The 14,402-nt window shown below is 71.1% G+C and overlaps 1 protein-coding gene across 1 annotated transcript; it reads right to left on the bottom strand.

Moving 5' to 3' along the window:
- Nucleotides 1-114: 114 nt before the first annotated feature.
- Nucleotides 115-11,820, bottom strand: KCNN1 (potassium calcium-activated channel subfamily N member 1). Its single transcript, XM_072029230.1, has 10 exons — nucleotides 11,496-11,820; nucleotides 6,423-6,544; nucleotides 4,760-5,155; nucleotides 4,583-4,678; nucleotides 4,071-4,489; nucleotides 1,866-2,007; nucleotides 1,660-1,770; nucleotides 1,434-1,561; nucleotides 562-631; nucleotides 115-483 (listed from the first exon to the last, which is right to left on the bottom strand). Exons 1-10 carry the CDS (start codon nucleotides 11,803-11,805, stop codon nucleotides 235-237), a joined length of 2,043 nt encoding a protein of 680 aa, XP_071885331.1. The 5' UTR covers nucleotides 11,806-11,820; the 3' UTR covers nucleotides 115-234.
- Between the last annotated feature and the right edge of the window lie 2,582 nt (nucleotides 11,821-14,402).

The following is a 14,402-nucleotide window of genomic DNA, read 5'->3' as shown; positions in this document are numbered from 1 at the left end:
GTTCGTGTGTGCGCCCCCCTCCCCTCTTTCCAAAACCCTCCCCTGGCCTGGGGGGGAGCACGGGACCACCTGGGGGGGGGGTCAGAGGGGGGGGGGTCTCCAGCCTCACGCCAGCACAGTGAACGCAGGAAGTTTATAGAGGGCTTTACAGAACAAAGCTACTGAAATCAGCCACACGATGGCCAGACATAAAAGGGACCCCCCCTCCCCATTCAACCCCCCCCCTCCTACAAATCACCCGCTGTCCGAGGAGGTGTGGGGGGCGGTGGGGGGGGACCTGCGGCGGCAGGGGGGGGTGCAGGGGGTCCAGGTCCCCAGCAGCTCGCGCTGCTGCTGCCCGATGGCTTGGCTGACCAGCCCCGGCAGCGCCAGCAGGCTCAGCCCCAGCGCCTCCAGTTTGCTCTCCAGGGCGCCGATGCGCTTCTCCAGATCCTCGTTGCGCTCCTGCAGCTCCGACACCATGTCGTACATGATGTTCTGGGTCTGTCAAAAAATTTGGGGGGGGTCGGTAAGGTGTCCCCCCCCCCCATTACGCGGTGTCCCCTTTTCCCCAGGGCTCACCTTCGCCAGGTCCACCAGCGTGTTGGCCTGGTCGTTCAGCTTGCGCTGCTCCATCTTCACGCTCCTCAACCTGCCGGGGGGAATGGGGAGCGGGGACGGCTCAGCGGCACCCCGTGGGGTCCTCCCCAGCGCCCCGGCATGCACTCGGGGGGGGTCCCACAATCCTGGGGGGCTCCCATGGTCTTGGAGAGCTCCCGCACCCCTGGGGAGCAACCACGGTCCCGGGGAGCCCCCCCGTTTCCACATTTCCAGGGGGCTCCCACGTTCCCACATGGTCTGGCACTGCCCCAGACCCTCCCAAAGAAGAGACAGCCCCAGCCGGGGGGGGGGGCTGCGCTGCCATGCCATCTCCCCCCCCCTCCCCTCCCCATTTTGCAGCACCGAGCCCATGCAGACGGACAGGCACGGAGGAGCCGGGCAGACTTACTTCTGGGCTCTGCAGGGACGGGGCAGAACAGAGACAAAACACAACAGCAGGTTTAATACCACCACCAAGAGCGCACGGGGATGCCAGCGCCCCCCTTAACCCCCCCACCCCTCCGCTTCCCCCTCCCCTCAAAGCAGCAGGCACCGGGGGCTTGAGGTGGGTGAAGCCGGGCAGCGGACACGGTGACACCAAGCCGTGCCATTGCGCACCCCAAGGGCACCCCAGCACCGTCCCCGCTGCCACCAGGGTCCCCCCCTGCTGGGAAAACACCCCCCCGGGATGGGACTGTGAAGGAAATCGGGACGCCAGCCCCGGGGATGTGGGCGTTTGGGGTAGAACTGGCAGAAATCGGGGGCCAGAAGGGGGCATTTCCACGGCCACCCAAGGCTGGCGGTGGCCCGTGCCCGGGCGCCGCGTAGGAAGCAGGTAAAGGTTTGGCACTTACTGATGGATGGCTTGGAGGAACTTACGCTGGTGTTTCCGAACTTTGGCATGGTCGATCTTCTTCACCAGCTTGGTGTGTTTGTAGATGAGCCACGTTTCCCTGAGTACGTTGGCAGCAGCATTTTTCACCTGAAGGCAACCAAACGCCGGGGGTCGGGGATGGAGCCAGCCGGACACCAACAGAGGGGACGGAGAGGGGAGCTGGGGGGGTGGCGGGGGGAGCTCACCCGCTTCGTTAGCTGCGTATCCATCATGAAATTGTGCACGTGTTTCTCCGCTTTGGTGAGCTCTAGCTTTCTGGCAACGACGGCGACGACCAGAGCCGTGCAGCCGGCACCCTGCGGGCACAGCACCGGGGTGAGGGCACCGGCACCGGCACCCGCGGGCGCTCGCAGCCCCCCCAGCCCCCCTGGGGATACCCCGGTAAGCTCACCATGATGCCAGTGAGCAGACACACGCCCTTCCCGCAGTAGGTGTGCGGCACCATGTCCCCGTAGCCGATGGAGAGGAAGGTGATGGAGATCAGCCACATCGCCCCCAGGAAGTTGCTGGTCACCTCCTGCTTGTCGTGGTACCTGCCCGGGGCCAAGCGCACAGCGCCCGTCAGCCGGGGGGGGTCCCGCACCGTGGGCTTGGCCACGCGATGTGCAGCCGCTTCCCCGTGCCGGGGCTGCAGCCAGGGGAGTGCCCGAGCTCCCCGCCGTGCCGGGGGGGTCCCCAAAAAGAGGCACCGGGGTTCCAGCTTGCTCCTGGGGCTGGAGACCCCCAGCGCTGGTGACCAAAGCGTCCCGTGGAGAGGGGGCGGGAGGTGGCGGAGCTGCGCCCACCCAGGGCAGTGCTGGGAGAGGGGGGGGGGATGATAAAATCCCCACCCTCCTTGAGCTGCCCCCCGTGATCTCAAAGCACAGCAGGCGGGTGTCACCGCAAGGCCCCCAGCAGGGGACGTTTCCCTGCAGAGCTGGGGACGATCGCACGGTGCCCACACGGGGGGGACACAGCCTGGAGCAGGGCACCCCTCGCCCCTCGAGGCCCCCCCAGCAGGGACTGAGCTGGAATCGCGGGGGGGGACGCCGTGCTTTGAGATCTCATGGCCAGCACCGAAGCCATGAACTCCTGCAGCCGTGCCCCCCCCCCACGCAGCCCCGGGGACACCGGGACGAGCCGGGCAGCGGGGACATGCGGGGAGCAGCGGGGAGCGCGCACACCCAGGGAGGGGGGCAGGGGGGAGGCGAGGAAAGGGCAGGGGCCGATCGCAGCAAGCCGGGGACGGACTCGAAGCGTGCGGCGAGGAATTTAGGATTGCTGCATCCCCTTCCCCCTCTCCCCAGGCGCAGCCTGCAAAGTTTGGGCTTGGAACCTCAGCCGGCACCGGGGGATGCGGAGGGGCGATGCCGGGGGGGTGACGCACCCCAGGGGAGGCTGGGGTGCATGGGGGGGTGCCAGGCACGGCCGGGCTCAGCTGGTCCCCAAAAGCGCTGAGAGCCCCAGGACTTTGCCCCACGGTGCTGCCCCTCTGCCCCTCTTCTTCCCCTTCCCCTGCTCCACCCCAGGGAGCAGCCCCGGGACTCCCCCAGCGCGCCCGAACCACGTGCACCGAGGAGGGGAAACGCCGAGCGAGGGGAAGGCTCGGAGCTGAGCGCGAGCCCTTTGGAGATGCTTCAGCCCCCAGCTGGAAATAAAAAAGGGTCCCGGGGCCCCTGCCCAGCTGCTTTGGCTCGGCTCCGCTTTGTTCAGCGCTCCGGGAACAAAACCAGGAGCCCCGGAGCCACCCCAGGGACCCACGGGGGGGTCTGCAGCAAATCCACTCCAAAAAAAATGGGGCAGAGGGGGGCTGTGCTGCACCCCCATCCCCACGGGACCCCCCCCCGGGTGTTCAAAGCGTGGCTGCAGCCAGCCCTGGGCACTGCATCTGCTGAGGTTCCAAGTGGAAAAGGCTCCAGCCCCTTTCCAAGTCCTTGGGATTTTTATTCTGGCCCAGGTGCCCCCTCCCGTACCCACCCCCCCAAAACCCGCCGGCTGCAGCTAATCCTAAATTCTGAGTAGCACAAAAAGCCTGGGGCTTGGGGAGGAGGGGGTTGAAGGGGAGGAGTGAGGGGGGAACGTCCCGTGCAGGACGCGGCTCTCGGTTCCTGGGGTGACTCACAGTTTGTCCCTGCGAGCAGCAGAGCGGTCAGAGAGGGAAAACAAGAGCAGTTAATGCGCGGTCCCGGGGCGAGGAGAAGCGGCCGAGGAAGGCGAGCGCGGGGGGGACGGGGACGGGCGAGCGCAGCCCAACCCCTGCCGGGGGCAGCTGAGGAGCACGTGCCACATCCCAACCCCGAGACCCCCACCCTATCAGTGGTAACGGGGTCCTGCAGCATCCTGTGGGGACGCATGGGGACGGTGTCCCCCCTGTTGGGGCTCCAAAATCCTCCTGGCAAACACCCGTGGCCCCGGCAAAGTGCCACGGCCACCTCCCGGCGCACCCAGGGCACGAGGATCGGGTGAAGACACCCAGGGACCTCTCCTCTGGGTGCTCCCCTCGTACCCCCCAGCTCAGCTCCGTGCGTCCTCAGCTGCGCCCCAGCCCCGCGCCCTCCCCGAGAGCCCCCGCGGGCAGCACCCCGGGGGCCCCCTGCACCCTCCGAACCCCCCTCACCTCTCGCAGACGCGGACGGTCCAGGCGGCGATGATCCAGGAGGAGATGCTGAAGACCAGCAGCACGGTGCCGGGGCAGATGGTCATGAGGGTCTTCATGACGAAGCGGGTGTTGAAGTTGATCTTGTTGAGGGCGCCGATGCTGCGGGAGGAGGCGTCGGTGAAGAGCTTGCTGTGCAGCAGCATGACGCGCCCGATCAGGTAGAGCCGCAGGAACATGGGGATGGAGAGGATGATGTCCACGTCGGCGTCGGCCACCGAGGCGGCGTAGGTGAAGGCGAGGCGAGCCGTCCAGGTGAACAGGTACTGCCCGGGGATGGGGTGGATGGCGCACACCAGCAGCTCCAGGGCGATGAAGAAAATGCGCTCGTAGGTCATGGCGATGCGCCAGTCGTCCGCGCCGTTGTCCACCATGAAGAGCTGCGGGGAGCGCAGGGCGCTGGGAGGTGGCACAGAGCTGGGGAGGGGGCACAGGACCCCCGCCGTGGGTGCCCACCCATGGGTGCCCCTCACCTGGATCTCCCTGGCGTGGTACATGACGATGAGCCCCAGGAGGATGAGGGTGGAGAGGCTGATAAGGCATTTCAGTGCAAACGAGTACGACGACTCCTACGGGGGGGTAACGAGCGGCGTGAGCCCAGCGGGGCACCCCGAGCCCGTCCCCGCCGTGCACCCCCCCCAAAATCCCACCTTGGTGTAGACCCCCCAGGACAGCTCCGTCTCCGTGACCATGACCACGATGCCAAACATGCCGAAAATGAGGGCGTAGTCGCTGAGCCGCTTGCGCTTCTCAAAGAGGGCGCGCCGGTGGCCCAGCTTGTAGCCGATGTTTTGGGGGCGCCGCGGCCCCCGCGTCTCCGCCGCATCCCCCCCGGGGGCTGGGGGCTGCTGCTCGGGCCGGGAGACCACCACCACCTCCTCCAGCCCGGGGGGGCGGCGGGGTCGCAGGGGTTGGGTCTCGGCCTCCGCTGGGTGCAGGGTGGGGGTCGAGGCGCTCAGGACCCCCCCATTGGAGCGGCAGCCGCTCATGGCTGTGGCGAGCTGGGGGCCGGGCGATGCCGCATGGCTCAGCGGCGCGGGGGGCACCTGGGGGGGGGTCGAGGGGAGGGGTGAAAGAAGGCACCGGTTGGGGCACCGAGCTGCGCCCCCCCCTCCCCACCACCACCACCGCCACCTGCCCCGCACGTGGGGTCTCACCCACGGTGCCCACCCCCTCCCCTAAAAACCTCCCCCCCCTTCTGCACCGCACCGTGCGCGCCCCCCCGTGCGCCACCGTCGCCATCCCGGGGGCGCAGCGGCACCGGGGACCGGCCGGTTACCGGGGGGGGGGTGGGGGGTGGCACCGGCACGGCTCGGTCCCGGTTACCGGGAGTGGGCTCAGCGACCCCCCCCCACCCTGCTGCCCCCCCCCAACCCCCCCCACCTGCCGCCGGGGACCGGGGACCGGAGCCCGACCCGGGGCCGCGCCGCAGCCGCCGCAGCCCGGTTCGGCCCCGGGGGCGCGCGGCGGCGGCGGGACCGGAGAGCCCGGGGGGGGGGGGGGGGCGAGGGGGGGGCGGCCCGAGCGAGGTTGCTGATTGGTTGGGAGGGGGCACGCCCCCTCGTGACGTAGGCATCCGAGCCCCGCCCACCCCCGTGCGCCGGCTCCGCCCCCCCACCCCCTCCCCTCCCCAAGCGCCCCCCGGGGTCCCCCGGGTACCCCCAGAGCCCCCCCCCAACGGGGAACCCCCCCCCCCAACAGGGGATCCCCCCCCCAGGGACCCCCCCCACGGGTGACCCCCACTGCACCCCCCCTGCACCCTGCTGCCATCCCCCCACACCCCTCGCTGTCGCCCCCCCGCCCCCCAATTCCCCATCACCCCCCCAATTCCCCATCACCCCATGCACCCCCCCCACCGCCCCCACCACCCTACGCCCCCCCCATCACCCCGTGCACGCCCCCAACCCTCCACCACAGCCCCCCCCCGCAGCCCCATGCACCCCCCATCAGGCTCCATCCCCCCCCAACGCGCAGCCTCCAGCCCCCCCCGTGACAACCCCGTGCACCCCCTGAGCACCCCCCAACCCCTCAACCCCCACCCTCATTCACCTACACCCCAAAACCCACCCCCGAGCACCCCCCCACCCCATGCACCCTCCCCAGCACCCCATTTCCAGCACCACCACCCCCATGCGCCCCCCTCCATCATCCCCCCATGCACCCCCCCATGCACCCCCCTCCACCGCCCCGTGCACCCCCCCACCATCACCCCCCTCCACCCCTCCCACGCCCCCTGGGACCCCCCCCCCCGGCCCCTCAGCAGCCCCCCCTGCACCCCAGCCCCACCACCCCTGGCACCCCGCACCCCCGTACCTGCTCGCGCTCCCCGCTGCCGGCGGGGGGGGGTCTCGGGGCGCTAGGGGCTATGGGAGCGGGGCTGGGGCTTGGCACGGGGGGGGTCCGGGGGGCCGGGTGCCATGGGTTTCCCTCCACGCCTGGCCGGGGAGGAGAGGTGGCATTAGCGGGGTGCGGCGTGAACCCCCCCCGGGTGCATGGGGAGGTTTGGGGGGACCCTCGGAGACACCCCCCCCTCCAGCCCCGTTGCAGCACCGAGCCCCCCCCGCGGCAGCCAGGGCTGAGCGGGGACTGGGCGAGCACGGCCGTGGATTTTGGGTGTTTTTGGGATGTCGTTTTGTCCCCAGGAGATTGGAAAAGGGGAAAATGGGGCAGGGCGCGGGGACGGGGGGTGCTCGGCTGAGCCCCCCCACCCTGCACCCTCATAGCGGGGACAGAGCCGCGCTGCCTGCCTGCACCGGGGGGGTGACGGAGCCCAAAAGGCCCCCCCCAGGCCCTGCTGCACGGGCCTGATGCAGACCCCGCTGCACAAACAGCCCCCGGCACCCGCAGCCCCCTCGCACCGATGGCCCCGCTGCACCGATGGCCCCGTGGCACACGCAGCCCCCCCTGCACCAACACCACCACGGCCTCAACGGCCCCACTGCGCCACCGGCCCCGCTGCACGAGTGCCTGCGGTGCACGAGCAGCCCCGTGGCACAGACAGACACCCCTTGCACAAACGGCCCCGTTGCACAAATGTCCCTTTTGCACAAACAGCCCCGTCACGTGAGCTGTCCCATTGCACAAGCAGCCCCGCTGCACCAACGACCCCATTGCACAAACGTCCCCCTTGCACAAATGTCCCCCTTGCACAAACGTCCCCATTGCACAAACGTCTCCGTGGCACAAACGGCCCCATTGCACAAGCAGTCCCACTGCACAAACACCCCCTTTGCACAAACAGCCCCGTTCCACGAACACCCCCATTGCACGAACACCCCCATTGCACAAACGGCCCCATTGCACAAACGGCCCCGTTGCACAAACGTCCCTGCTGCACAAACGGCCCCGTTGCACCAACAGCCCCCTTGCACAACCAGTCCCATTGCACAACCGGCCCCCTTGCAGCCAGCACAGCCCCCCCAGCACAACCAGCCCCGCTGCATGAGGGACCCCCCGGTGTGAGCCCCCCCGGTGCCAGCAGCACCGCAGGCCCCCGTGCGCACCGCGAGCCCCCCCAGCGCAGCCCCTGCACACCGGCTGCAGGGCCTTGGAGGGGGGATATCCAGGGGGATCCCCCTCCTGACCCCACAGCAGCACCCTGGGGGTGGCAGCTCCCCAGATTTAAGCCCCCCCCGTGCACCCCGGTGCCGCAGCAGCCCCCACACCGGCCTCGTCGGCCCCGTTGCAAACGCAGCCACCGTGCTCACGGCCCCCCCGGCGCACGGGGACACCCCGCAGGGTGCTGCCAGCACCCGGCTGCGGCCGAGGGGACCCTTTTGTGCCCCCCCCAGGGCTAATTACGGGGTGCCAAGGCTCCGGGGACCCGCTGCTCCGCGGTGCGCCCATGGGGTCACCAGCTCCCCTCCAGAGGCCGATCATTTTTGACCATTTTCTCGCCGTTTTCCCAAATTTTTTGCGGGGAGCTGGGCTCCCGTTTCATTTTCACCCTCGGTCGGGGAGCAAACACCAGGGCGGGCAGCACCGAGGGGAAGCTGAACCCCCGCCAGGGCCGAGCGCTCGCCCCCACGGCACCGCCAAACTTTTGGGGCTGGGGAATCGGGTCCGAAAAGGGCCCCGGAGGCGGCTCCCGGGAAATATTTTAGGAAGCCGTGGCCGCGTGGCGATGGCAAAGAGGCCTCGGTAAATCTTGTGCCCCCACAGACGCCACCGCGAACCTCTCCGTCGGGGCACCAGGGCGGGTGAAAGCTCCCGGGGGTGTCCCCGTGTCCCCGTCCCCATCCCTGTCCCCACGGTGCTGCCACCCTGGGGTGCCGGGGCGTGCAGGATGCGGGTGCTGAGCTCACAGGGACAGGGGACCCCCCCAATTCTTCCCCCCCCCCCCCCCCTCCCAGGGGCATCTCGGTTACGTGGATGTCCTTGAGCGCCAGCCCCGGGTGTCCCCATGTGGGCAGCACGGCGATGCGGCACCGGGACCCCCCCCCTTTAACCCCCCCCCAGTGCCACCAGGGTGACCCCAGCCCAAGGGGACGGTGCTGGGAGCTGGGACAAACCTGCCCCCCCCAGCCAAGGTGGGGGGAACCTGCCCCCCCTTGGAGAGGGGACATGGAGACATCACAGACTTCAAATGGGGGGGCCAGGCAGGGATGGGGGGGGTCCCGGTGCAGCGGGCAGGGAGGGGGGGGCACATTTTTGCCCCAAACGCCGCAGCGAGGGGCTGCACCCAGCCCTGCTGCCCCCACCCTGCCTCCCCCGGGGGGCTGTGGGGTCCCCCCCACGCCCCCACCATGGGGACAACCTGGGGGGGCCCCCAGAGAGGACCCCAGGTGGGGAGGAAGCGGGGGTCCCATCCCCAGCACCCAAGCAGGGGGGGGGCCGTGGTTTAACCCCGGTGCCCTGGGGACCCTCCTGTCCCCATGGGTGCCAGCAAGACCCCCCCCCCCCCGTTTTTTTGTGTGTCCCCCCCCCCCAACCCCGTGCCTGGGAGCAACTGCAGAGGAGGGTGCAGCTAAAAATAGAGGCCCAAAGGCCCCCTCCCGGCTGCTGATTTATTTATCGCCCGCTCGTTAATTCCTGCCTGGGAATCACGGGGCTGGGGGGGGGATTTTGGGGAGGGGGGGGTGGAATTTGGGGGTGCAGAGGCTGTGCCCGCAGCCCCGCTGGGGGAGGAGGAACGGGGACCGAGCCATATGGCCGGGGTTGGGGAGCAGCTGGCGGGGCTGGCAGGAGCCCCCCCCGGCCCCCGCAAATATTGGCATAGGGTGGGGTGGGGGGGGGGGCTGAGCAGGATTTGGGGGGCGTGGGACTGAGCCCCCCCCCCCCTCCAGGCCACCGGCACGAGGATGGTGCCACCGCGGGACCCCGCTGCTGGGGGGGTTCAGCCCCATCAGGGTCCAACCTGAGCCCCCCCCCCGAGCCATGGGGGTGGTGGGGGGGTTTTGGGGGGTGGGGGGGTTCCCGTGGGGGGGTGAGAGGGGAAAAAGGTGGGGGGGGGCATGGGGAGAGCTGCAAAGAGGGGAATCCCTGAGAGGGGAGGGGGAGAGGGGAGGGGGAGGGGGTGGCAGCCCCCACCGACCTAAATGGGGGGGGGGCGAGGCGATGTCCCCCCCCCCACCCCAAACGAGCCCCCCCGGCGCTGCCACCCCAGCGGCCACCCCCAGGGGCTGGGCGCCCCCCCGTCCCCACCCCAAAACGTCCCCAGCCCTCATTGATGGGGCAGAGCCAGCGGGGGGGGGGGGTCCCGGGGTGGGGGGGGGGGCCGAGGTGTCCCTGTGCCCCCCCCGCTGTCCCCAGACAAAGCCACCGCCCGCTGTGCCCCCCCCTCCATGCGGCTCGGCTCAGCCGAAGGACAAAGCCACCTCGCTTGGCTGCCCCCCCCCGGGTCGCACACGGCCCCCCCCTGCCCCGGGGGGGTGGGTTCGGGCCCCCCCGGGTGTCCCTGATGCCCTGGGGGGGTGGGGGGGCCCCCCCAAACCTTGCCGGCACCTTCACAGCGCGGGGGTGTCCCCGGGTATGGGGTCACCCCCGACCCCGTGTGGGGTCCCAAGGTTACGGGGGGGGGGCGGAGAGGGGCTGGGGGGGGGTCGGAGGGGATCGGGGGGGGGTCGGGGGGGGGTCCCCGTGGCGCACCTGGGGCCTCAGGGGGTGCCCCCGGACTTTGAGCCGGCGAACACCGAGCATGGCCCCGGGGACACAGCCCGGGGGGGGGGCAGCCCCAGCCCCCTGCACGCCCCCCCACACCCCCAGCACCCTGCACGCCCCCCCCGGACCCCCCCAGACCCCCCCAGCCCTGGGGCATGGCCGAGATTTGCCCCTCGGGGCTCGCAGCCACGGGCACGGGAATGGGATCCTACCGGGTAAGGGGGGGGAACCGGGGGGGGGGGGAACACCAGGGGGTGTCCCCCAACCCCTCGCCCCCCTCCCAGCCTCGTGGCTTCGGTCGCGGAGCCCCCCCCCAAAAAAAAAAAATTTGGGGGTTGCCCGGAGCTGGCGGTGTCCCCAACGTCCCCAAATCCCGCTGGGGACACGGGGATGCCCCCAGTACGGGAGGGGGAATCCCTCCCCGGGGGGGGGGCCCGCTCCACAAACAGCAGCGGGAGGGGCTCCCCCCACCCCCCCTCAGTCCCCCCGGTGCCCCCCCGCTCACCTGTCACGGCCCCACGGGATTTGGGGGGGGGGCGAAGGGGCTGGGGGGGGGCGCGCTCCGTGCGCCGCAGCCGGGTGCCTGCGGGAGCGGCGGCGAATGGGGGGGGTTGGGGGGCGTGGGGGGGGGACCGGGGGCTTCCCCGCCCCACGCCCCCGCATCTTCCCCCCCCGCGGCCCCCCCCCTCACGGCGGATGGTGACCTTGAGGCCGCGGCGCTGGGGGAGGGGGGTATTTTTAGCCGGGCACTCCCATCGCGTCCCCCCCCCCCGATACAAATGGTGCAGGGTGGGGGGAGAACGGGCCCTGCTTGTGCCCCCCCCCCACAAAGCCTGGCGTAGGGGTACCCTCCGGAGCCCCCCCACGGCATCCCCGTCCCCTCCCTGCAAAGCGGTGCCCCCCCCCCCAGAGCCCCCTCCGCAGCGCGGTGGCACCCGGGGGGGTCCCCGGAGCCGGGGGATTCCCGGGAGCTGGGGGTTCCCCCCCCCCCCCCCCCCCGCCTGGGAGTCCTCAGGAACCGGGGGAGTCCCCGGTGCTGGAGCAGCCCCGGGAGCTGCGGGGGGGTCCCCAGGTTCCTGGGGGGGTCCTCAGGAGCCGGGGGGGGGTCCCCAGGAGCCAGCGGGTCCCCGGTGCCAACGGGGGTCCCCGAGGCGGGGGGGTCCCCGGGCTCTCCCGGCGCCGCTGCGTGTCAAAGCCGGGGGGTTCCCCATTATCGGGGGGGTCCCCAATACCGGGGGGGTGCCCCCCCCTCCCCGCTAATCCCCCCCCCCAAAACCGAGCACCCACCTGCGGGCAGCCCCCGGCCTCCGCTCCCCTCGAGCGCCGCCGCCGGTGACCATGGCCCGGGGCTGGCAGGGGCGACCTCGGCGGCCGAACCGGGGGTCGGGGGGGGGGGACGGGGGGTGGAAACCGGGAAGGGGGGGGGGGGGGCGAGGCTTCGGTTCGGTCCCCCCGGGCACCTCTCGGCGCCTCGGCAAAGCCCCGGTGCGGGGCGGTGCGGGGGGAGGCGCTGCGCTACCGCTCCGCCGCGCGCTCCCCGCCGCCCCGCGCGCTCCCGCCGCCCTATTGTCTGCGGCTCCCCCCTCCCCATTGTCATATTTGCGGGGGGGGGGGCGAGCACCCGCCTCCCGCTGCCCCCCCTCCTTCCCCTGGTGTCCCCCCCCCGGCGGCGGCCCTGAGCCCGGTGTCCCCCCCCCGGGCGTACCCAAAGGGTCCCCCGGTGCCCAAGGAGCGCCCAAGGGTGGCGCGGGGACGCTGGGGGCACCTTGGCCAGAGCAGCGCTTCACCCCCCCCCCCCATTTTCCGCGGGGGGGGTCCCCTCTGCTCCCCCTCCCCATCCCCGCGCCGTTTGGGGCGGGGGGGGTCCCCAAAACCCAGGGGATCCCCGGGATCACGGGGGGAAGTCCCCGGTGCCAGCGGGGAACCAGGAGCAGGAGGCTCCCCGGGGGGGGGGGGGGGGAGGGCGGGGTGCCCCCCAGCAGCCCCCCAGCACCGGGATCGGGGGTGCGGGGTGCAGCACCGGGGGATGAGGGGGGGGCACGGCCGCCTGCAGCCCCCCCGGGCCCCCCCCTCGCTCCTCTTTGTCGGGGGAGAGCCGCGGTGCGCAAAGCTCCGGTGCGCGGGGGGCGAGGAGATTGGGGGGGGGGGGACGTGGAACAAAGCTTGTGGGGGGGGGCACACACGCATGGGGGGGGTAACACGCACGGGGGGGGCGTGCAAGGGGGGGGGAGAACCAGATTTGAGCGTGCAAGGGCGTGCAAAGGGGGGGGCGCGCACAGGGGCGCGCGCGCTCAGCTCCGTGCTGCAGTGCGCGGGGGGGGGGACGGGCACGGGGAGGGGAGGGGGCGGGGGGGGCCGGGGGCTGCGTGGTGCAGGGCGGTGCGTGGTGAGGTGGGGGGGGCTGCGGGGTGTTTTGGGGGGGGTTCCGTGGTGCAGGGGGCGCGCACGGAGCTGGGGGGGGGCTTGGTGCAGGGCGAGCGATGCGCGCGGGGAGGGGCTGCGGGGGGGGATACCCGGGGCTGGGGGGGTTACCGGGGGGCGGGGGGGGTTGCTGGGGGCCGGGGGGGGGATGCCCGGTGCTTGGGGGGGGGGATGCCGGGGGGGGGGGATGCTGGGGGGGGGGGGGGATGCCCGGTGCCAGCCCTGCGCGGGGGCTCCGAGGATGCCGCGGTCGCGTGATCGCTGCGCCCCCCCCGCGGGTTTTCCCTCCCCCGTTGCCATGACAGCGCCCCCCCCTCCCCCCCCGCAGCGGGATGCCTTTTTTAATATTTTTTTTGGGGGGAGGGGGGGCAGAAAGGGAGGGGGAATCCCCGGGGGGGGGGGGGGGAGGCGGGGCGGGGAATCCCTCCCCTCTGCGCTCAGCCCCGCCCGCAGGGAACCCCCCCCCCCCGATTTGAAAGGGGGGGGGCACAGAACCGGGAACCCCCCCAAATTGGGGGGCACCTGTGTGTGTGTGTGGGGGGGGGGGGGGGTTCCCCCATTAACCCCTTCAGTGCCCGCAGGATCCCATCTCGCGGGGGGGGGAATAACCCTGAGCCCCCCCCCAATCTGGGGATCCCCCCCTGCCCTGGGGGGCCCCCAATTCACCCCGCCCTTGGAATGGGGGGGGTGCGTTGCATTTGTGGGGGGGAAGCCCCCCCATTAGCCCCTCAGGATGGGGGGGTCCCCACGGCACTGCAGCGTGGGGGGGCACCGCGAGCACAGCCCCTCAAAGCCGCAGTGCAGCGAGGAAGAGGAGGAGGAGACGAAGGAGGGGAAGGGGGGGGCACCGCCAGCTCCCCCCCCCCCGGGACCCCACGAGAGGGATGTAAGGGTGGGGGGGACTCAGCGTGGCTGGGGGGGCTCCAGGAACAAAGCTGGCAAGGGGGGGCCAAGAATTGGGCTGAATTTGGGCATTTTTTGTACCAGGGAGAGCCCCCCTTTGCCCCCCCCCCCTCAAGCCAGCACCCCCCAATGGGATTTGGAAGGGCCCCATCCAAATGGGGCAGGTAGAAGCCTCCCCCAGCCCCAAATTATCAGCCCTCCCCCCCCCCCCAGCCCCGTTTTCCCCCCATTTCACTCCTCTCACAGCCCCCCCATTTTTTTTTTTTTTGCTCAATTTTTTCTGTTTTTAATGGGATTCAAACACCACAAACTTCTCACGGGGGGGGGGGGGGGGGGGGGTGTTGCGCCGGCTGCATTTCTCCCTGCCTCTACCCCCCCACGGGGGTAGGGGGCTGTGTGTGTGTGTGTGGGGGGGAGACCCCCTTCCACCTCCCCTCTGCAAAAAGGGGGGGGCGCAGAGGGGTTGGGGCGCGGGTTCTGTACCGTGAGAAAGCCCAGCGCCCCCCCAGTGCCCCCCAGTAGCAGGGGAAGGGGACACAGCCCCCTGGTAGCCCCCACCCCACTCGTGGGGGCACCGAAGGCGCTGGAGCTGCTGCCTGGGTAAGGGTTTAGACCTTCAAAAGGTCCTAAAAAAGGGCCCCGGGGGTGGTTTAGACCCTAAATTTAGACCCTAAAAAGGTCTTAAAAAGGGGCCCGGGGGTGGTTTAGACCCTAAAAAGGTCCTAAAGAGGGGCCCGGAGGTGGGAAAGGGGAGAAAAAAAGAGAGGGCAAGGCGCTGCTCACTCACAGCACGGGGCACGATTCCACCCGGGGAGCTCGCTGCCTTCCCCCCCCCCCCCCCAAACCTGGGGTGCTGCAGGGGCTCTAAAT

The sequence above is a fragment of the Anas platyrhynchos genome, chromosome 29, assembly GCF_047663525.1.
Source record: "Anas platyrhynchos isolate ZD024472 breed Pekin duck chromosome 29, IASCAAS_PekinDuck_T2T, whole genome shotgun sequence".
Classification (NCBI taxonomy): Eukaryota; Metazoa; Chordata; class Aves; order Anseriformes; family Anatidae; genus Anas; species Anas platyrhynchos.
The sequence above is the reverse complement of the archived record's forward strand: the minus strand, read 5'-3'. Positions and strand labels throughout refer to the sequence as shown.